The sequence below is a fragment of the Halichoeres trimaculatus genome, unplaced genomic scaffold (assembly GCF_033239565.1).
Source record: "Halichoeres trimaculatus isolate MK-OKI-2021-1 unplaced genomic scaffold, fHalTri1.1 fHalTri1_scaffold_8, whole genome shotgun sequence".
Classification (NCBI taxonomy): domain Eukaryota; kingdom Metazoa; phylum Chordata; class Actinopteri; order Labriformes; family Labridae; genus Halichoeres; species Halichoeres trimaculatus.
In genome coordinates, this window is record NW_027437186.1 from 27,621,990 (window position 1) to 27,645,046 (window position 23,057).

Genomic DNA, 23,057 nt, shown 5'->3' on the forward strand with positions numbered 1-23,057 from the left:
CGGGTGTTTTTATAAAGGGCTACGGATCGATTCAGCCTCAGAGCGTTTCCTCTGAGGAGCCTTTCCAAAAGAAACAAAGCAGAGAAACTCTCCCTCTCAATGATCCAAGCTTCAGCTGACAACTTAAAAGTATCAATGAATCCTGTTCTAAATCATGTCTACATTTATATTTTCTATTCAGGTCATAACCCAAACCATAGTCTATCTAGTAACGTCTCATCAATCTATATTCAGACTGTGCAGGGGCTACTTGTATAAAGCTCAGATCTGTACATTCTGCAGAAACTCAACACCTCTCACAGCCAACGTCTTTAAATGAATGGATTTATCAGGATGTGAAAATGTGAGAGTTTAAAAACACATCAGAGGACACAAAACCAGATTTAAGTTATGAAATGGAGCAGAAAAGCTCTTCAGAATGCAGGATAAAAAATATCTGGGAATAAAAATGTTTTTATTTTCCCAGTCCTCCCCATTCCTTCCCTCATTTCCTTTTCCTTCTTTCATTTTCTTCCTTTCGTTCTTGGTTTCCCCGCTTTGTCTTACATTGCCCGTTTCCTTCCTTCCTTCCTTCCTTTCTTCCTTCCTTCCTTCCTTCCTTCCTTCCTTTACTTCCTTTTTGACCTTTCTTCCTTCCCTCTTTCCTTCCTTTTTACTTTCCTTCCTTCAAGCCTTTTTTCCTTACTTTTGCCTTCCTTCCTTTCTGTCTTCCTTTCTTTTTATTTACTTCCTTCCTTTCTTTTTCCCTCTACTTCGTTTCTTCGTTCCTTTCTTTCCTTCTTCTTCTTCTTTCCTCTACTTCCTTTCTTCACTCCCTTCTTTTTCTTTGTTTTCCTTATTTTTTCCTTCTCTATTTTCCTTTCATTCCCTCTATTTCTTCCTTCTTTTTTACTTCTTTCATTAACTTCCTCCCCTCCTTTTTATTTTTTCTCTCTTCCTTCCTTTCCTTCTCTTTCCTTTCTTCTTTCCACCTTTATCTCCTTGTTTCTGCCTTTCCTTTTTTCTTTTCTTTTTTATATCCTTCCTTTCTTACTTTTCCCATTTATTTTTTACTCCTTTCCTTTTCCTTCCTTCCTTTCCTTCCCTTTCCTTTCTTCTTTCCTTCTTAATTCCCTTCCTTTTTTTTAACTTTCCCCATTCCTTTGTTCCTGCGTTTCCTGTCTTCTTTCCTTCTTTTATGTCCTTCCTTTTCTACTTTCCCCATTTAATTTTTCCTCCTTTCCTTTCCCTTTTTTTCCCTTCCTTTCTTGTCTTTAAAAAATCCCAGAAAACAAAACCCAGATCGGGATCCTGCCTTTAAAACTTCATATTTTCCCCATCATCATATCATATCATATCATATCATATCATATCATATCATATCATATCATATCATATCATATCATATCATATCATATCATATCATATCATTTTCTTTAGATGATAAAATCCACTAATTCTGAGGGAGTATTTGCTCACACTGTCTCTCACAGAGCACTGAGCCTCTTGTTGATCATTAACCAAGTCAGTCTAAGATATTTCTCAGGTGTTTCAGTTTTTAACACAACTTTTGCAGAATTTTGTCATCCTTGTTATACTTTTTGGAAGTGTGTTGCTGAGCATCAAATATAAAATAATCTAATATTTATTGAAAGATAATAACACTCTTCAGTTTAACATTTAAAAAGTTGTCTTTGAACTATTTTCTGGCTTTAAACAATTTATAAACCATCTAATTCTCCCGTACACAGCCCCAAAGCTTTTCTAAAACTGCCTTTGTGTGTAATAAAAATGGAAAATAACTGAATGCATCTTTCCAAACCATATGAAAGCTCCCGAGACATTTATAAAAAAGTCAGGTGTACCTTTGTGATTCCTCTAAATCAAATCTAAAGAAGCAGGATGTTTGAAAGAGAAGTCTGCAGAGGATATTTTAAACCTCGGCACAGCTGTGGTGAGAAATAAAATCTTCATTTATTTCAAATTTCAGGCCCTGAAAACCTTTTCTCCGCTCCAGCCTCTGACTGATGGCGTTCCACATGAGCAAAGATTTGTCTCCTAAACTTAACATGCACACTCTGCTTTCCCTCAAACCCTCAAGTTAAATAAAAAAGAGAAACTTGATGAAAATTGTAGGTATTGCAGGGGGAAATGCTTTATGCTCTCAAATATTATATTATAAATTCATGAATTAGGTTTCAGTGTGATGTGCTGTGTTCTCAGCTGGGACCTGACTGGATAAAAGGAAATCTAGAGGAGTGAGCTGTGAGTGTTTTGAACGCTGCGAGGCAACAGTGAGGAGAGAAAGATGCATCCACTGGAGATGGAGTGGTATAAATAGACAGATAAGGAATAAACATAAGTAAAAAGTTAAATCAGAGTTGAGAACATAAACAACAAACTAAGATAGACGAGCAGGGCTGGATGTCAGCAGAGGAACAGGATGTGCGGCTGGATTTCTTGCTATGAATAGCTTTTTGCTTTCAGATGAACGATCTGCAGAGAGGGAACTGAATCATTGTAATGAGTTTATTTGTGAATGTGACTCCAAAAAGAATTATATAATGCACAGGAAAGTAATTATCCCTGGGGCAGTAGGTTATCTAATACAAAGATTCTGTGCTGGAACGATTTCTCCAAATTGGGCAGTGATCCCTCAAAGTGTCTTCAAAACACACAAGATAAGAAGTGATTTTATATCAGCCCAGCAGGATATTTTACAATGGTATCATCTCTGCTCATAACACCTGAAGTGAATTAACTGCACTCCAGTGTTTCCTGTTACACTCTGACAAAATATACAGCCTAGAAATATGAAAACAGTGAACAGAGATTTTTTTCCCTTAAGATGGTGCTTCTTGAAATTTTCTCAAACCAACTAATAGGTTTAAAAACGACTAAGATGGGGCCCTGAAGAGAAAAACACGTCAGAAATTTTATCAATTCCAACTTTGAAAAATTGAATAAATTGTGACTTCTTGCCTCAGAATTTTGACCTTAAACTTCAATCTCAGACTTCTTTTTCGTTTGACTTATGACTTTGGTCTCAGAATTCTGAATCAAATTTTCCAAATTAGACCTTTTTTAAAAAAATAAATAAATAAAAAAAAAACGAATTTGGTCTTTGATCTTGAATCCTAAACTGTTTTTTTTTCCTCCGAATTTTGACTTTGATCTTGGAATTATTACCTTTTTCCTGAAATTCTAAATTTGCTTAAGAATTCTGACTTTGATCTTTGCATTTTAACTTCGACCTTGGAATCCTCGGAATTCTGAGAAAAACAGTCAGGAAAACCAGTCTCTGATCTTCCTGGATTCTGTCTTAAAATTAAGACTTTGCTCTCCAAATTCAGACTTTGATCTTTGAGTTTTAACTTTAGTCTAGGTAGTTCTAATTTTACTCTCAAAGTTATTAATTTTATCTTGGATTTTTTTTTTTTTAAATCCAAATGCAGAATTCTAGACTTTGAGCTTAAAATCGTTAAATATTTTTTCTTTGTGGAAATAAAACTTTGATGTTGGATTTCTGATCTTGATCTTAGGAATGTATCTTTGATCTCAGCATTCTGACTTTGATGTCCATTTAAGGAATCTGACTCTACCTTCTATTTTCTCTCATCTTTGACATGGATCTTGGAATTCTGAATTTAATCTCAGAATTTTGTACCTGAAATCAGAACATCAAAGATATCCTTTTTTCCTGGACTTACCTCTAAAACCTAACTACTCTGTTGCCGTCATCCTATTCCGAACAAAATATACCTGTGATTTCTTGAATGTTGTCCACTACCTTTCCACCTTGTCACATCATTTACATGCAAACATTGCAAACTGGAATATAATTTAGTTGCTCTGAAACATGTGCAATGAAAAATAAAGCCATATCATACCATACATGGACAAGGACTGACCCCCACAGGTCAGTTAATTCTGGTGTGTTATAAAAATCGAACATATATTTATATCCTGAGGACCCTGTTCAAGTTGAAATCATAAGAAGCATCTTTAAAGCATCTCATAAAATCATATGTCTTAAATTTAGTCAGCCCAGAAATACTTGTTGAGTTTATCTTTATAATTTTAAAGAAGTGTTAGTGACAAGATGAGCCGAATCGTCCAGTTGTACATTATCTCTATCTTACAGAGATTTAATTGAACTTATTTTAAGCTTCATAACAATAATAGTTTTCCTGATCTAGACACCGACCAGTTTGAAATATTTAAACTCATCATTTTTAACAATTCATGACAGAATATGCTGAACTGTAATTGGAAATACTCAAGTAATGCATGTTTCACTGACACAAAGACGTCTTTTTATGTGATAATGAGTAATTTTCCTCAGGCCTTCCTAATCTTTATTTAAGCGTTTTTGACATCTTTTAGATGTATACGCCTTCAGATATAAAAACAACAACCTACATGACTGGTTAAACTGAAAACAGGTCTTGTGTTAAACCAACACATGTTTTATTTCCTCTGCACAAAACTCTTACAAGGTTATCTCTTACCTCAGGAGAGTCTTTTCACAGCTGCAGTATTATTTCTTCCTCGAATGCATCGTGAAGTCTCTGTAATAACATGTTTGCAGCGCTGGAACTCCATTAAAATCAACACAAATGAAGCATGGCAGCAGACGTGACCCTCTGTTCCTCTCCAGGAAAAAACCCAGCTGCTCTCAGCGTCAGAAGAAATCCTCCTCAAACATTGCATCTGCATGCACAACAGATTCCATTTAAATGATTTATGTGCAGCACTGTCCCTGCTTTGATAAAGTTATGTTCTAATCTCGAAGCAACAACATTTCACCAAGGTTTCTGAGGGACGAAATGATTCAAAAGATTTTTTTTTACTCCCTGCTTTGAAGGTTTTTCTCACTTTATTATCAATTCCCAATGTGGACTGAAGCAAAACAAACCTCAGACTGTCACTTCTTTTTGTGATAAACAGAGCTCCACCTCTGCGTCTCTGTTTTTATCTGTTAAAAGTGCTTTAGTGTTTCAATTTACATCTAACGGTGCAGATTAAATTATTTATTGTGCTTACTTAACCATTCTGTTTTAAGTAGTTTGAGCTGAGATTGAATCTGCATGGTGCTGCAGTATTTTATGAAGATGTGTAAATGATAAAATGTATTCTCTCCCGCTGAGATGCATTTATTTATCTTTTAATGGGCTATAAATAACACCTCTGGGAGACTGTTTACTAACTTGTGTCTGATACAGATACAGAGATGTTAAAGGATGAATTAAAAAAAGCCCTTGATACAAACCTATTTTTGTAACCAATAATACTTTATTTAACATGCCTATAATATTCTTTTTTCTGATGCTTTTATAGTTATTACAGAGCTTGATGCTCCTGTGACAAAATTTTTGTTAGTGTTGATTCTCATGCCCCATATGGACAAAAGAAGACCTCATCTGCTTTAACAATATCGTCTTGAAAAGCACTTGCAAAACTTTTTAAAAAATCTCCTTGTTTTACTTGAAAAGTATAAATAATGGGATTTTTCCATAATTCTTGAAAAATTGGCTAAAATTTAGAATGTTTACATTAAAGTTGCAAAGTGAACTTGTGTTGGCGTAATCCTCGAATGAAATTGCAAGTTGCCCTGAACAGCTTATCCAAATATTCACCTGAGATCAAAATGAAATTTACTGAGACTTTAAAAGAGTAAAACATTGTTGATTGTAAAGTTACAGAATGCTATTATTTCATTGTGCTTTTAAGTACCTTAAGGCAGAGAGAAGTTGACATGAAAATGTTTTAAGGTACTAATTTAAGATAAGTGAGAACAATTTTGAGTTTAAAAAGATTAAAGTTACGGTAAATTAAGTAGAGTTTGAGACAAAATTACGTCCTAGAAATATTTTATATTTGTGTTGATGTCTTGATTTCTTTTGTAGGTCAGAAAGGACCACTGTTTTTAAACTTAGTCTGCTCTGTGACTATATCAAATCTTCTCACAAGAGCTTTAAAATCTGTGAAATAAAGTTGCCATTATGTCTAAAACTAGCATTATTAACTCAAAAATAAAAACTAATATTCCTTCCGTCCCTTCATTTTTTTGATTTTCACATTATAAAATGAAGAGCAAAGCTTTATTTTCTCTTTACAATCATTATAATTCTAATAAAATGTACCAACTATTGTAAAATGTTGTCGTGAGCACCAGACTCCATCTCCCAGAGTGCATCGCGGTGGGGCTCCTCGTCTCCCATTGGTCCGTCTCTCTAGCAGCGGAGGCAGACATGAGGCGGTGGTGAGAGCCCGGGCGGAGAGCTGCGGAGCTGAGATGAAGCGCGCACTCGGAGCGGCTCACACTCGGAGCGGCTCGCACCGTGCAGTGTTGGCGGCTCAGGAAGAGGCTCCGCGCCGCTGAAGCTGAAGCTGCTCCGGCTGAGTGAAGGGCTCCGTCCATGCGGAGGCTAGCGCTCGTCCTGCTGCCCTGTGCTGTCGCCGTCCTGGTGCACTTGTGGTTGGCTTATCGACCCTCCTCCACCCCGCTGGACAACAACACACACTCGGGTACTTTTTTAAGCACCAATCCCGGGCTTCACCTCCACGAAGCCTCGGAACTTTTTGATTCTGTATCCGAGCGGCGGGCTAACTTTGCTCTCCCCAACCCCGGTGTGCCCGCTGAGGCTGGTAGTTTGTATGGGAACAGGTAGTTTGTTCTCGGGTGGAGTGCGTGGATTTACGTGCGAGTGTTAAACTGGGAAATGATGTGAATAGTAGAAGTGCTGGGCGTTGCTGGGATAGTCAAACGTCTGGAGACTAAAGCGAGCTGAGCATCTCTGCCTCTCGAGCTGCAACGATTAATCGATTAAAATCGAGGAATTATTAATAATCAAACCCGATCTTTTTCGATTATAAAGGGAAATGTACATTAGTTGACTAAAATTGAAAGGTTTTCAGCTTGCTGAAATGTATTACATGGTTTTCTCAAGTGTTGCTTCGACAGCAAAAAAAGAATTATTCTCAACTTTCTTACTTTTTTTCACCAGAATCATGAATTGATTAATCATTTCAAGCAGATTATATGATAATCCGTGATCCATGTTGCAGCTTTCAAAACAGATTATCTCTCATTATCAGAAGACAGCACTATGGGTTAAATCTGCGTTTTATTTAACAAGGTAAGACAGCTTTACCACCTTTTGCATGCATGAGGGTGTTCACCATCTCAGCGTACATAATGTTAAATCACTGCATAGGACATATCAGAAGAAACAGCAGCCAGGGTGAGGGCTGTGAAGTATAAATCACAGAGAGGGGAAAATAATATTTTTTAAATCAATACAAGGATGCCAAGTATCTGTTTCTGCAGGCTTGTGTATTTGTCTTGTAGAGGGGCCAAATTTGGAAAATACAGAGTGCCTGGACGGTTTTTCTTACTCTCCTAAATTTCATCATCTGAAATGGGCTATTACGCTTTAGGTATCTGAGAGACTAAGTAACGCTGTGCTGTATGGTCAAAGAAGCAGTGTAAGATAATTTAAGGGTCTTGAAGGAAACTGTTAAAGAGGTGTGATTTATAAACAATCTCAAAAATTTAAGATTTCATACAATACTTGATAAATTTCATATTGTTTTTCAAAGGTCATTTGGGACGCAAATGCATCGTCAATTTTAAGGATTAATCATCTTTACCTCTGCTGCAGCCTCTTTCCACAAGAGGGAGCTATAGTTTTCATTGATGGCTACTGTAGTTGTGCTATAAAGCTCTACTACCTGAATGTAAACAGTCACAGATGACAAATATCATCTTATAGTGTGACATGCTTTGTCAGTAAGTTGAACTAGTAAATGAAGATGTTTTTTTTTTTTTTAGCTGACTATGTGTTAAAGCAAGAGTATGCAGTGCTTTTTTGGTCCTTAATGTGTCCCACTGGTGCCCCCTTAGTAGCTTTACATGATTTATAGCTCAATAAAACCCCAGTTTTTCTCTCTGGTGATTTAAAAAACCCTTATCTTGGCCTCACTGTTATTTTTCTGCTGTCCCTTTAATGGTCCCGCTCAACCAAACCCCTCCCCTCTGATTGGCCAGCCCTTTTGGAGGCTGAGCTAAAGGCAGACCTCAGTGTTTGAGTTTAGTCTGAACATACAGCGTTTTTAATTTATATCTGTGTTTTAAATATTTGAAATTAAAATAACTCCTCTGTGACCTTCTTGATGGATTAAGTGATGGGGCGCTAGCTCTGCTAGTGTCAGCCACTCCCTGCAAACCAGTTCATCATTCTTTGCCTGCAGATACAATGATGTTAAGCTATGTTAGATCAAATGTGTTGTAACTGTGACCTTAGTGTTTTTGTACTCTGCTCCTGGTTGGTTTTTGAATTTTTATTTCAAGGACTTGGACAACGTTGATTATTCCCAGTGACAAAAACATGAAAATCAAACCTTATCTTAATTTATGAAACAAGTTACGTTAAAGAATTCCTTTTAAGTCACAATTCACAGGATAAATTATGAAATTAAACACGTTTTATTCTATGTAATTTAAAGATAGCTTAAGATCATGGAAAAGGTTTTGAAAGTGGCAGCTAAATAAAATCTGACCAACTCTGTGTGAATCCTCTTTTATCTCTGTTATTGAATCCTATCTCTAATCCCATCTTTAATCCCCATGATGACATTAAACGCCTCAGATGTCAATTGGAACAGGCCCCAGATTGTTTAAATGATATTTAATCTTTTGTTTTTCAGATGAGGCTTTACCTTTCTATGAAGTTTTGGTGGGAGTGCTGTCAGCGAGACACCATCATGAACTGCGACAAGCGATAAGAGAAACCTGGCTGGGCTACCTGAGACATCACCCCCACTTCCAGCACAGGTGTGTAAGCTGCAGCTCTAACTCACCCCTCATTTTTCTGATTCATACTGTGATGACAAAGCCTCAAGCTGGCAACAAATAACCGACCATCACTTTTTATCTTCACCTGACCGGCGGCCAATATTGTTCTAGCTTTCTTTCATCCCTCGTTTTCTTCCTGCTTCCTTCTCATTCACTGATCCGAGCGCCGATAAGGTGTGATGGCCTTTAAGTAACCCTCAGTAGCCATAGCAACTAGGTGGATAGATGGACAAGCTTTAGAGCTCTCGTGGGCTATTATTGCACACACAGAAAAAAACATGAATGCAATTGTGTTTGTGTTTTTCTTTTGCAGAGTGGGGGTGAAGTTTATTGTCGGGGAACATGGGTGTGCCATTCCAGAAGAGGATAGAGAGGATCCATACTCCTGCTCACTCCTCAACTTCACAGAGACAGGTACGAAGACATCACACTTTAAAGTCACAGGTTTCTTCGGGTACTTTATTACTGAGATGTTTAAATCAGAAAGAGTAAAATTCTGATGATTCAACACTTACAGGTGTCTCACAAATTTATTCGTATAAGGGAGTTAGGTCTTAACTTCCCTAAGCTGTATAAGAAGGAACCATATATTAAAAAAGGTGACAAATGAAGGCTGGTTTGACATCTGTCAATCATTTTAGGTCAGTATCTTAAGTCAAATAAACAAGTTTAGAGGCAACAGTGTGTTCAAATCAAAGATGGAGGTGGAGTAAATTGAACCTCTCCTGGAACCATAACATTTGATGTATAAGACACACTTTAATCCCTTTTTTCGTCAGAGACCTGCGCCTTATTCATCGAGTATAAAATGCAAAGAGAGGTACTTTATTGCTGTTTTACCCAGAGGATAAAGTAAGCTCAGAGTAATACTTTTACAGAAGCAACGGTCATCTAATGAACAAATAAGCTCTAAGAAGGTTGGTTTCAGAATACTCAATTTGGGCCAATGAGGGGCCAGCAGGAGGAGTTGGTGTGAGAATTTGTTTGTAGGTCTGTATCTCACAGCTATCAGCTAGCATGATGCTGAAAACAGAACAATTGAAGTCATTAAACCTCTTTGATCTGTGTTTAATATACAAGTGTTTCTATATTCTATATTTCATGGTAATGTCTAAAGAGTAAAGGGTGTTATTGTGTAGTTCATTACCCCAAGGAGGATCGGTTTAAAAAAAACGCAACACGTTCCAGCTTCAATTTTGCAGAAGTGTAAACCAGACTTAAAGCTGAAACCAGACACTCTTCACAGAAAACTCATTAAAGGCTCTTCTGTCTGTCACGTTCTTTTGGTCACTACCTGTAACCATGGGCGAAGGTCAAGATATCAATCGACTGATAGATAGAAGTAACCGATCCTGTTGCTGATCATCTAGTCATATGGGTCATGAAGAGGTACCAATATTTAGGGATGGGTACCAAATTAGGTACTTTTATAGGTACCGACTGAATGCTGTCAAAAGTACCAAGTACCTATTCACATAAAATCAAAAGGTACCATGTTAAGGTACCGAAAGGCATCGTAGTGACTGTGAGGGAGTGGAAGAGTAGGCCATTGTCCATGCTGGACATGAACACAGCATTGCAAGGTTATATATTGGAGAATAAATATGTTAAATTGATAAATTTGTTTATTTCATCATTTTAAAAAAATGATGTTTTTTGCACACAAACACAAAAAAGTACTGAAAATTGGTACTGTTGAGTACCGGTATCGATTGCCAGGTACTGGGTATCGGTACCATATCGTTTCAAATGTGAAAGGTACCCATCCCTATCAATATTAGACATCATTTCATGTCAGTTAAAAACTCCTCGTTTGTGGTGAGTCTCTGTTTCACAGTAAACCGTAAGTTCTACAAAGGCTTCACTCTTTCTTCCTTCAACTCTATGAAGCTGAAACACAAACTGAATTTCTTGTGGTGAATGTCTCTTCAGTTTGCTGAAATAGTATCTTGATGTAGATGAGTCAAAAGCCAAGCTTTGTCAGGTCTGTCCTTAAAAGGAGAAAAAAAACTACTTTGAAAATATTTTTATTTTGGACTGAGGTTGAAAAAAAGAGGATGCCAGAGTTCTGACCTTGTTCTCAGAATACTAGAATGTCTGCTGTTGCAGGATCAGTTCCCGCTGGCATTTTTTGGATTCCAAAATTCATGTTTCCTCTCCAAAAAATTTTTTTTATTTTCTTTGAAAAACATCAAACTGAGAAGCCGTCGTGTGGGAAGAAATAAAGACTGGAAAGTTGTAATAAACACAGATGATTGGCTGTAATACGCAGAGACAGCCTCTCTTCAATCTGTTGCTAGCCGAGGCTGAATAGCTGAGCTGAAAGAACGAGAAGAATGCGTGTTCAGGGAAGAAATAAAGCACCTTTATTCGTGTTCACCCACACTTCAAGGACGTCAAGCTTTTTCCTCTCCAAGGCCGGAGCAGAAATCTCTCCCAGTCAACGGGGCTCTGAGTGTGTACTAACACTTAAAAAGTAAATATATATATATACAGAACTCTGATGCACTGTATGGGAGGAAATAATTGAACAGGCTCACTGACAGTAATTGTTACGTCTCTCACCTTCACAGATTCTGCCGTTTCACTACTTCCAGCTGCTTCGCTGTTTTCTGCTTTCATGCAAACATAATTACCGCTCGTCGGAATAAGCTTTTCAGACAACGGCCTTTAGGGTCACGCTGATGTTTTATTTTCCGTCCCTTTCTCCGTTCTGTGCCGAGTTAATGGTTGGAAGTGTTGACATGATTTGCTGTAGAATTGCAGGCAGGTAGACTGGCAGCTGTGGAGGGAGACATTCAGTGTGATTGGAAGAGAGGCAGACAAAAGCTGCTCTCAGACAGTCTGGTACCTGAATCAGGTCAGATCACACGTTTCAACTGGACGATTAACTTCTGCCGTGGATGTTTTTGTGCTGCTTCATGGATGATAATCAGACTCAGACTTTGTTTTAGTTATGGTGTTGTAGCTGTTTGTGATTAAACCTCTCAGTCTTTTTTAAACAGTTCCTGTGAGTGGTTTGTTGAAGTAATGTGTTACCACTGAAACAATCTATGAATCGGTCAATGAACACAGTGACTGGAGAACAACAGACTTGGGGCTAGGGTGAAGTTTTTTTCTAAGCCATACCAACCAAGGATGTTCCAGAAAGACTAATTTTGAGTCATTGAAAGGCTCTGTGAGGAATTTATAAGGGATCTTAAAGTAGTTGCACTTTTTTTTTTTTTGCCTGTTCAACATTTTAGAATGAGATTATCCGCTTCACAATTGGCTATTTCTAAATGAGATTTCTCAGTATCTGTGATTGGGTCGGATTTTTCCAAAAGGACATGAACCATTTGATGGCACTGCACTGACCAGAGAAGTTTAGCTGTTAGGGGGAAAGATATGTTGTTGTTTTTCTTGAAGAAAAGGATTTTTTGAATTTTGTAGTTAGTTCGGGGGGGGGGGAAACAAATATAGATTCAGCTTTTGCCGCTTACACTCAGACATGAATACAGGAGCTAAAAATCCTCCATGAATCCATTTTCTTCACTTATCCAAGGCAGTAGTCCAAGAGAGTCGACCAAGACATATCTGTGTCCTCAGCAACATTTTCCAAATCTTTCTGGGGAATAGCATGGCATTCCCAGACTAGACAGGATGTAAAATCTGTCCAACAAGTTCTGGGTCTACTCCAAAGCCTCCTCCCAGTAGGGACACCTCAAAAGGGAAGCGTCCTTACACAACACACCCAAACTGGTAATCCATGGAACTGCTTCTCTTGACAGTTGTTTTTAACAATGCTGGGGGTGTAAGAGGACTGTGTCAATGGAAAACAACTTAAGCCAAAAAGTCGCTAAGGTTGTTGCAGTGTTCTCTGTGCTCCCCATTGTGCAGACTCTGATGAGACCCAGCTGCTTGTGATCAGACACTTCATAATGACTGTGTTTCCTGTATTTGCAACATTTTCAGAAACATTTCTGCTGCTGGTATAACTGTGATTTTATTCTTTCAGTCACTAACCATAAGCCCCATTTCAGCCAAGTGGTCCAGCATGGATCAGTACACTTTGGATTGGTAAAGCCTGATCCAGTTTGTGTTTCCACACCCAACCGTACCCTTCTTGGTTGGAGGTGTGTAGGCTGGATGCCTATATCTGCGTCAGCTACGTAATAGCGTGACGTCATAGCAGAGCGACAATGTGTTTCCCCTAAAAAATCTAAAACTGCATGGTCGACCGTGGTACGCTGTTTCGTGACACCATTTCCAAACAAAAAGAAAGTAATCTTCAAGATGTAAACATAGCAGGGTTATGTGTTTTTCTCTATTACCACTGTTCTACGGAAGTGACAATTCTTGCGAGCAATCAACCAGCTGCAGTGTTTCTAGCTCCACCTTCTGGGATTGGAGAACAACAGGGGGATACCAAAAAGTGGGACAGTACGGGTTATTTGGAGACCTGTACTGGTTTTAGTAGAAGGATATGGCACAGAATATGTGCCACACTGAGATGAACCGGCTTTAAGATTGTGCCCGCAGGCAAGAGTTGAGATATTGATCAACTGATGAATGAATTTTGTAAAATTCACTAATATCCAGTATTAATGAGTAACTTACTGTGTGGCTGATAATTTCATATTATATCAGGGTCATATTTCTATATCAGTTAAAAACTTCTCACAGTGACTTTAATTCATACAAACATATAAAGAAATAAAACAGAATATTCTATGAATAATTTATGATTAAAGCCAACTTTCTCAGACTGTGGAGGCCGTACAGCTGATAGCAGATCTGACACAGAAACTGATCTCTTATTTATCTTTAGGAAGCTCAGGGACTTAAAGAAACATGGTATCACAGCTGAGGTCCTGCAGCTCAGCTCCGCTCATACGATGTAGAAACATTCGTTCTGATGAAAAGTGTCTCTCTTTCTGTGATCTTCGCCTCTAATTGTCTTTATTTTGGAGAGAGCTGCAGAAGTTGTGTAGAAAGCATATAAAGTAAAAGCCCCTCTTCCCTTTAACAGCCTTGATCTTTCATTGATCTCCTGGGTAATAAACTCTCTTTTGTAATTAAGAAAGCACACTGACGAGAGAGGCTGGCTTTGAAGACAGCGGTCTAAAGAAGCAGCTCCTCAGAGTGCTGATGGTGGAGCTTTCCTCCGTCTCCACTTCTCTCTGAAAACAGTCGGTCAGCACGTTGGGATTGTGATAAATTTAGTGTGCAGTAATCTTCTGTCTTCGTGGCAGGCCGGGATGCAGAGATAGAGATCGTGACGGTGTCTGACCCCTCGGTGCTCGCCCCCTCCGATGTGTCTGCTATCGCCCTGGATTTCAAGGTGCTCCACCCGGTGGTGATCACCCGGCTGGGGGTGTTTCCCAGCGGGACCCAGCCTGAGCTTCAGAGCAACGTGACGGTGAAGCTCCTCCAGCTCGATCAGGAGGTAACAGAGCCCTGACCTCTGAGGGTTTATAATGTGAGAGATGATAGGATGAGATTATAGGCTGCTCAAAGTTACACAAGAATTCAGCGAGATACTTAAAAAGGGCAAACACTGCAAAAACTGCAACCTAAGCCAATGTGTTTATCCTATTATTAGTTAAAATCTCTTTTTAGACTTATTATAAGCCCCATTCACCTGATAAGTCCAGAAAAATGTCTGATCTTGAGATATTAAAAGACTAAAATGGCACCTTAATGGTGTGACAATATTTTGATTCAAGAAACTTGAAAAGTAAATTTTCCAAACCCCATTGGTAGATTTCACATTTTTCTGGATTTATTAGCTGTATGTGGCTCAAATAAAGTCTGATGAGCCAATTTTTACGAAAACAAGAAAAATACTGGAATTGATTTTCAGTTTTTGCAGTCACTGTATCATTTAACCTTGAAAAACACAACTTTGTTTAATTACAACAGTGAAGAAGGTTTCTGGAATAATGAGTTTGGGAATGTTGCTGGGGCCTTAAAGGGACAGTAGCTAAAATTATGGTTTCAAGGCAGCAGCTGGAGATAAGTAGAGAATGTTTTAACTGTAAATGATGTAAAGCGGCTACAGAGATATAAAGGCTAAGTCTCCTTTTTTGTGTAGTATGGAGAGATAAAACACCCACAGACACTGAGGTTTCTTCATGAATACCTGATGAGTAAAAAGGGTTTTTTTTTTTCCCTACAGGAGGCTGTGGTCACCGCTCGCTTCAGCTCCATCAGCACGGGCTCACTGGTGAACGGCGTCTGGTACAAACCAGTGGAGCAGTTCATCCTGCCAAAGGTAAGAGTTCAGTTAAAAATGGAGACAGGATGAGGAAATATTGAGGCCAACACACCTGAACAGATCTACACCACTTCACTAAAACACATCTGTTTTCAACACTGGTTTTAGCTGCTCACAGTTACAGCTCTCTCTGTAAAGATATTCCACAAAATGTTTTTGTGAAAAGAAAATTAAGAGCTCAAGTGATTTCAAAGTCTTCTCCAGAACTACAAAGGTCCAGAAGCAGACGCTTACTGCCCCCTGTGGTCAGAGGGTTTAAACCTCTGTAACCTCTGAGCACATCAAGCTTCACTGATGGGTCAAAAACAGTGCTCACTCACCTGCAGACAAAACCCAACAGTGACCAAAGGATTAATATGATGATTTGAGGATATAGATAGATTTCAGATATCAGGCCCACATGGTTTAGGATTAAGCTGCAACATAGAATTAAAAAACTTTATTTGACTAAGACAGGAAGCAGGAAACTAAAATTGGATTCAAGGTCCTAGAAGGAGTTTTATCTGGTAATATTGTGGACTGAAATTAATGTTGAGGACGCCAAATGATCTGCAAAAGCAAACGATAATGTCATATTGGATCATTTTGAAAACATCCTTTAATTCTTGATGTTGTAGCTGTTTTTCCACACGTAAACAGAATTTTTATGTCACTAAGATTTCTGAAAAAAAAGACCCTCTCCTCTTTTCGAAAATCTTTTTGATGTTTTTGTGGGGAAAACAAAACAATAGCTTTGTGGAACAAATCTTGACAAGGAGTAGTTCCTCAGTACATTTAGTGCAAATGCTCACAGTGCAATAACTTTGTAGCTAGTTGTACAGCAGTGTTAAAAACTTTCAGTTAAAATGTAGATTTTACAGGAGCTAAGGATCTAAGACTGCTTAAAGTTTCTTCAAATATCAAAAAATGAGGCCAAAGACACCTCAGGGTCTTAATCAGTGCCACACTTCAAAAGTCTGATTTGTTTTACAAAATAACAGGATAAAATGTGTATTCCTCTGTTCAGGGTTTCGAAGGGACCCTGGTTTGGGAGAATCTGGACTCTGCCGGTCTGAGCACGGTGAACTCGTCCTCCGTGCAGCTCAACGATGGAGGAGGAGTCCTGAAGATTTCCTCTGTACGACCTGCTCCAGAAATCAACCTCACAGAAAATTCTCTCTGATGTTTCAGGGTGAAGGAAAAGTTGTAAGAGCTGAACTTGGCTGTTTCCTTGAATTTCAGATCGCAGAGGGCTTATTGCCTCATAGGAGTGCACTCGGGTTCCCAGGTTTGGCCGGAGGCTTCACCTTCACCATCTACGGTCAGTCTGAATAAAAAAGTTAATTCTTTTTCTTTTTATGATGCGGATCGCTCAATGAACCACCTGTTGAGTTAAAATAAAAACACACTCTGCCTCTCTGCGGCAGGTTATGAGATTAGCTCTCGTTTCGCCTCAGGGTGCGTGCATATGTGCCAAATGGAAATATCATTCCTCCCTTCGTGTTTTCCCCGCAGTGTTACATTATTGATCGAACCTCCTGCTTGTGTTTGCATTTTGCTCCATCTGAGAATAGATTCTGAGACATTTCGGGGAAACTAAATTAGATCCACCATCCAGTATCTCTGAAACAGAAGAAGTAATCCGTTCTGTAAAACATTAGTTTTATCGCGACGGGATTTCAGCTAAACGTTCATTTATTCAAACCTCTGCTGTGACTTTTCAGGAATCTCTAAATGCTTTTACTTCCTCCTGAACTCATCCCACTTTTCTGCTTTCTTCCACCCATTACCCCCATCTCCTGCTTCTTTTTACCCTCCGCTTGGCGTCAGATGGAGACGGCTTGTCGGGGCTCCTGCGGGGACGCCCAGGCCGCATGGAGCGGCACGCCTCCAGGCTGAGGCAGGAGGATGCGGCGCTGCAGGAGGAGAGCCTGAGGCACGGCGACATGGTGTTCGTAGACGTGGTCGACACCTACAGGAACGTGCCTTCCAAACTGCTTCAGTTCTATAAATGGTACGTAGGGTGCTAATGACTCCATTCTCCGTCTTCAGATTGCCTCGGTCCTCTGAGGAAATCAACAACCTGAAATGAAAGTGTGTCGTTTCCTCATATTGTCTCGCAGTTAGAGTTAGAAAGAGGGAAAGAGTACAATGTGAGTCATCAGGTTGTAAAAATACACTCATTTAGAGTTTTAACGTCTCAGGATGTTTTTATTTGTCAGACCTCCTAGCCTCCTATCTCTCTCTGGTATTTGAAGTAAATCCACTGGAGGATATTAACAGGAATCGGGAGGCGGGCTTTAATTAAGTTTGTAAATTCGCTCTCTCGCAGGTCTGTGGGAAATGCTGACTTTAATCTGCTGCTGAAGACGGATGATGATTGTTACATCGACGTGGACTCTGTTTTAATGAAGATTGACCACAAAGGTCTCAAGCGCAGCAATTTCTGGTGGGGAAAGTAAGTCCAGTTTGGTTTCAGATCCTCCTCAGTGTGTGTTTGTATTTCAGGTGGAGAGAGTTAGTTTATCAAACTCTCAATCTGAGAGGGTGAAAAGTTGATGCCAGCAACCCCCTTTTCTAAACATGTTACCCTCTGTGTGTTAATCAGTTACCTGATTTAGCTGAGATGAGAGTAAAGAACTGTTTCCTAAAATGTCAAACTATCAATTTCATTTCTACAAACACTTTTAGCTCAATCTGAAACAGCTCAAACTGAAAATTAAAGACTGTTTTCAGTCAAAAGACATCAAAACTCGGACTAAAACATAGACTTGCTTAAAGAAAAGATGATACTCAGTCCTCTCAGGAAATTATTCCACGATGAAAAACTTGTCAGAATAATCTTGCGAGTAATAACGCAAAAGGGACACAAGGTTTATTCACCATTGCAAAAACTGAAATTCAATCAAGTGTTAGACCTTTTTTAATAAAAAAATTCAGAGATGATTCCTTTTTCAGAAACTTTACAAGTAAGTTTTTTTTTCTCATTGGAATCAATTTGGGGATCATTTTTGTGTTTTTATAAACTCTTAATTCAGCCTCCGTTTTTTTAATGCCACTGCAGCATTCTGGCACCCAACATTCTAGAAGCCTACTCCACTGTTGTTATTCAACAAAGTTGTTTTTCTCTTGTTAAACTGGATTGCTCTGCAAAACTGAAATTCAAGCATGAGTTTATTTTTTTTTCCAAGAGATAAATTGAAAATATTGATTATGTAGTTTCATGTATCAACCCTCTACCAGTCATAAAGGCCACCTGGTATGGTTATTTTTGGTTATTTTCCCAGAAAGCTCCTCTTCTCCATCTCATATTCTCTCAAGAACTGTTACAATTTTTTTCTCTTGCCCAAATGGTTGAAGAGTGATGGAAATGCAATTTTATTGCCCCACTGGCACATTGTTTTTGAACGGCCATAGATTTTTTTTCCAAACCCAGGCAAGTAAACTAACGTAAAGTGCAACTTACCAGTGGGCTACAGCCAGTGACTGGAAGCCATTCGTGGCAGCTCTTGTTGGTTGAAATCAAAAAGAGTATTATTTATCACAAGAAAATGATCTTTGTTATGTCAAGATAACAAAATAAATGTATAAATATATAATCATGAGAGAACAAAAAAAAGAAAAGAAAAACCCATGGCTGTCTTGTGTAGTTTTCAAGTATTTCAGGCATCATTTTTGTCTTTTAATATCCTGAAATAAGACATTTTGTCAGATGAATGTGGCTCATATTAATTCTAATAAGACATTTTTTTATTTAATTTTTGGGCTTTTATGCCTTTAATTGGATAGTAGAGAAGACAGTGGATAAAGCAGGAAACAGGACGAGAGTTGGAGATGACATGCAGAAGGTCACAGGCTGGATTCAGACCTGGGCCACCTGCGCAAGGGCGAACCTAAACCACTAGGCCCTCTGCACTCTTAATAAAACATTTTTACCTAAGACAAACACTTGCTGAGATTTCTGTTTTGGCATTGAAATCTTGACCTCACAGGTTAGCAGATTTCTCTTAAAAGAGCACAAAAAACGTATACTTAAGAACAAGACGTCTTGCTTTGCTTTTTATTGTTAGTGTTTTTTTTTATCCTTTTCCAAAGTTAAGGTCAGATTTTGTGTCCAAAACATGAGACCATATTTCATAAAATGACATTTTAAACATAGAAGCATGACCTTTACAGCACGAGGCCAGTAAAGAGGAGTGTCTGGATGCAGAGTTTCCTGATGGTGCTGAGTTCCGATGTCTTTTGATGTTCCTTAAAGAGACAGTTTCCTTGAAGACAGCGAAATGAAAATGGTATATTTCAGGCAGAGGCTGGAATGAGGGTTTCTGAATACACCAGTCTGGGATAAGACAACAGCTATGCTATATTATTCAGGCAGTATGTAGCACAATCTGTAGGCAGTTTCAAAAAAAGGTTAATGATTTAAAAGAGCTGGTCAAGTTTGATTCTTTTTACAGCAGAAAACATCAGAAAGGTGCATCAGCCTACAGCAGGAACATCAGGAAGGTTTTGTCATTTATTAGGTGTGATAATGAGGCCTTAACTTGCCTTATCTGGCCTCCATGCTTTCTAAAAACATGGTTTGTCTTGCTATGTCACAAGTTTAATCGTTTATTTTTTTAGTCTTCTAAACGGCAGAGTTTTTCGAACCAGGCTGTAAATAAGCTTTTAATAGTGTAAAAGTGTTTTGTTTTTGTCTTGGTGTGTACTTGGTTTCCAGTCTGTCTGTAGCCACCTCCAAATGGGTTTTTGATGAACACTAACTTTTAGTACTTCTGCATAGGCTTCATTTTTCTAAAGTGGATGTTGCCCCTTGGTTGAAACATTAAAATAACTCCTTGTTAAGGCACCCTATTTTTTCTTTTACTGGCTTGTAAAAATAAACCATCTGGTATGTTAAGATTAACTAAAGACAGCCAAAGTTGGGACCAAATACTATTCTAAGGACCTGAGGGATCCGCTGTAACTGTTCACAAACACATATCTGCACGTCGTCAAGTATTTGTCCAGTTCCTGCTGTTAGCAAAAACTCAGACCATCTCCAACACAGAACTTTGACTTTATTTGCTTTGTTTTGATACCCTGAGGTGGATTTAAACTCGCTGTGTGCTGCAGGTGCTCTGAGACCTGCAGGGTTAACTGTCTGTGTTTGCAGAGAACCTTCAGCGCTCTGTCAGCTGAACTTGAGATGAAAGAAACAGAGATATTCTGTCAGATGGTGATGGTCCAGGTTAAAGGCAGTGGGATGTGATGATGATGATATTTCTGACCCAGTTTCAGGCAGAGCTGGGCCGTGGATCGTATCGGGAAGTGGCAGGAGCTGGAGTACCCAAGCCCTGCGTACCCAGCTTTCGCCTGCGGCTCTGGGTACGTGGTCAGTTGGGACCTGGTCCAGTGGCTTGCTAGTAATGCGGATAAACTTAAAGCCTACCAGGTAAAAGAGCATGAGAGGATTGAAGGTGGGGAGAAGGAGGCTGACCGCTGTAGGTGTTTAAAAGTGACATCTGGATTTGTTTCACAGGGAGAGGATGTAAGCATGGGGATCTGGATGGCAGCCGTGGGACCTCAGAAATATCAGGTACAAATCTTCTCCATAGCACTAAACCCAAAGAAGTCCTTGTTACTAGATCTGTATGTTTTCTTTTACTGCAACATGTTTGGACCACAAAGATAGAATAGAGTCTCGACAACTGGAGTTAAAGGCCCAGTTTACATGACAACGTTTTATCCAAAAACGCAAATATGCTGAGAAAAAAAACCTGGGTTTACACAGAAACGCTGACAGACTGAAAACACTGCAGTAAGCATGCCAGGCCTGTAGTTGGCACTATAACTGTCTTGTTCAGAAGCGGCTTTTAGTAAATCTTAGCCAAAGTAGAGTTGGGCCGATCATCTGGTGTACTACACCAGAAAAAGTATTTAATAGTATTGGTGAATGTTAAGTGCAGAAGTGGTACAGCAGATGCACATTTTGTGAAAAGACAGTCAGCAGATTGAGCAGCACAAGCACGACCTGGTGGTCTGTGACAATCATAACAATGTTACTGTTGTTCTGTTGTATGTGCATGACCTCAGTGTTTTCTCGGTAAACGCTGTATTACTGTTTACACAGCAACGGTGTCTGCAGCGTTTCAGAAAGTTTTAAAAGTTTGCGTCTTAGGTTGGCTGAAATGCTGTTTCCGTGTAAATGAGTGACCAAAACACACAAGTTCAAAAAAGCATTTATATATACCAAAAATTTGCTAATATTTGAGGATGATTGTTAACAGTTAGCATTAGCATCTTTGACAGCATTGATAGGCTGGTACTGCCTTGAGTTGAGAGTATATCACGGCACTTTTACTGCTCTGAATGCTCTTTTTGTCTAAATCTTGTGTGGTACTTTCAAGAAATCAGGCGCTAAGGTGTGATATAGTGGTGGGACTCGATTAAAAACAAAATTAATTAATCACAGGCTTTGTAATTAATTAATTATACTAATTTTTATTTTAAGACGTAGCATTTTCAATTTAAACAGATTTGATAGATGACTTAATTGATTAATGGATGAATACATGAGCTTAAACAACAAAATTAATGTTTCTTTTTAATCAAAAATACTTTTTAACTGTAAAGTAAAGTTAAGGGAAAATTACTGTCAGGCTCAACCAATGAATTCAACTTTTTAAAGACGTTTTTAAACTGTACGCTTCTAAAATATGGTACTATCATTGTTGATGGGTGCAAACAATGACAAAAGGAATAAAATATCCTTGGCCAAATATAAACAAACCAAAAGATCCACATAAAATGTTATTTCTATTATCTTAAACAGTTGAAAAAATGGTCCATTCATAGTATTTTCCAGTGCCACTCTACAGAGCTTGATGCAAACTATCAGGAAATACTCAGGAGCTCTATGATAAGCTAATGCCTTTCTGCCATTTCAAGTTAGATGACCAAACCTCTTCAATCAGCCAAAAGAAAAACTCTGACCCAAATATTTGTTTGTGCAGGACTCCGGCTGGCTCTGTGAGAAGGAGTGTTACCTGGACATGCTGTCGTCCCCCCAGCACACAGCCGATGAGCTTCACAACCTCTGGGACAGGAAGAGGGCCTGTGGGGACCCCTGTGGCTGTCCCTGGGGACACTGAATCTGTGTCACATCACACTCACCTGAGGATGCACCAAGCTGAACACGGGTGGTTTGATTCTCTGGTTCCTCTGAACCCCAAACTGAGTGATTTCAACATTTTATTGATGATTATTTAAAGGTAATGTCAAACTTTCAGCACCATGTCAGGTTCACTTGAAGCGTTTGCTGCTCCGGGTTAAGTTAAAACACATTTAGCTTTAGCATACTGTTAGCATCTGCATCATGAACTCAGTGATTAAAGAGAAAAATTGTCCTCAGAGGAAGAGAGGTGCTGGAGATGTAATGTGTGTGCACAATCACTGCTGTAAGACTTGAGTACTTTGTAATACTTAAATCCAGGTTTTAAAGGGATACGTGACGGATTTTAAAGACGATCGCTCTACATCACTATGTTTTGTAAATTATTGTCTGAAACTTTTCATCCTCTTCACTCTTCGTAGATTTATGACAACGCTTTCTCACACAGACACACACACACACACTCACACAAACACACAAACACACTCTTTGTACCGTAGCTGTCATTGTGCAAACTGTGATGTGGCCTTACTGTCTTTGTTCGGCGTCATGCTGTGTGTAAACTGATTTCTGTGATTCTTGATTTTTTTTTTTTTATCTTTACGCAGCGAGGGGCTGTGAGTTAGAGTCACCACCAGTTTAACTCTGGTTTTATGAAACTGTCCTCACAGGAAATAAAAAAACACTTCATGAGATTCATGACTTCCTGTTTGTTTGTTCAGGGATGAAGAGAAAGGTAAGCTAACAGATGCTCCTGTTCCATCTGAAGACTCACTTGAGTATTGAGATTAGAGCTGCTGGAAACCACAGAAATATGACCACGGGAA

The 23,057-nt window shown here is 38.9% G+C and overlaps 1 protein-coding gene across 1 annotated transcript; it reads left to right on the top strand.

Moving 5' to 3' along the window:
• The first annotated feature begins 6,231 nt into the window (after positions 1-6,231).
• On the top strand, positions 6,232-22,932 carry b3galnt2 (beta-1,3-N-acetylgalactosaminyltransferase 2). Its single transcript, XM_074675761.1, has 12 exons — positions 6,232-6,510; positions 8,692-8,818; positions 9,153-9,253; positions 14,074-14,267; positions 15,000-15,095; positions 16,105-16,215; positions 16,320-16,398; positions 16,908-17,091; positions 17,410-17,535; positions 20,352-20,511; positions 20,599-20,655; positions 22,073-22,932. The coding sequence occupies exons 1-12, from the start codon at positions 6,402-6,404 to the stop codon at positions 22,208-22,210; spliced, it is 1,482 nt and encodes a 493-aa protein (XP_074531862.1). The 5' UTR covers positions 6,232-6,401; the 3' UTR covers positions 22,211-22,932.
• Positions 22,933-23,057: the final 125 nt, after the last annotated feature.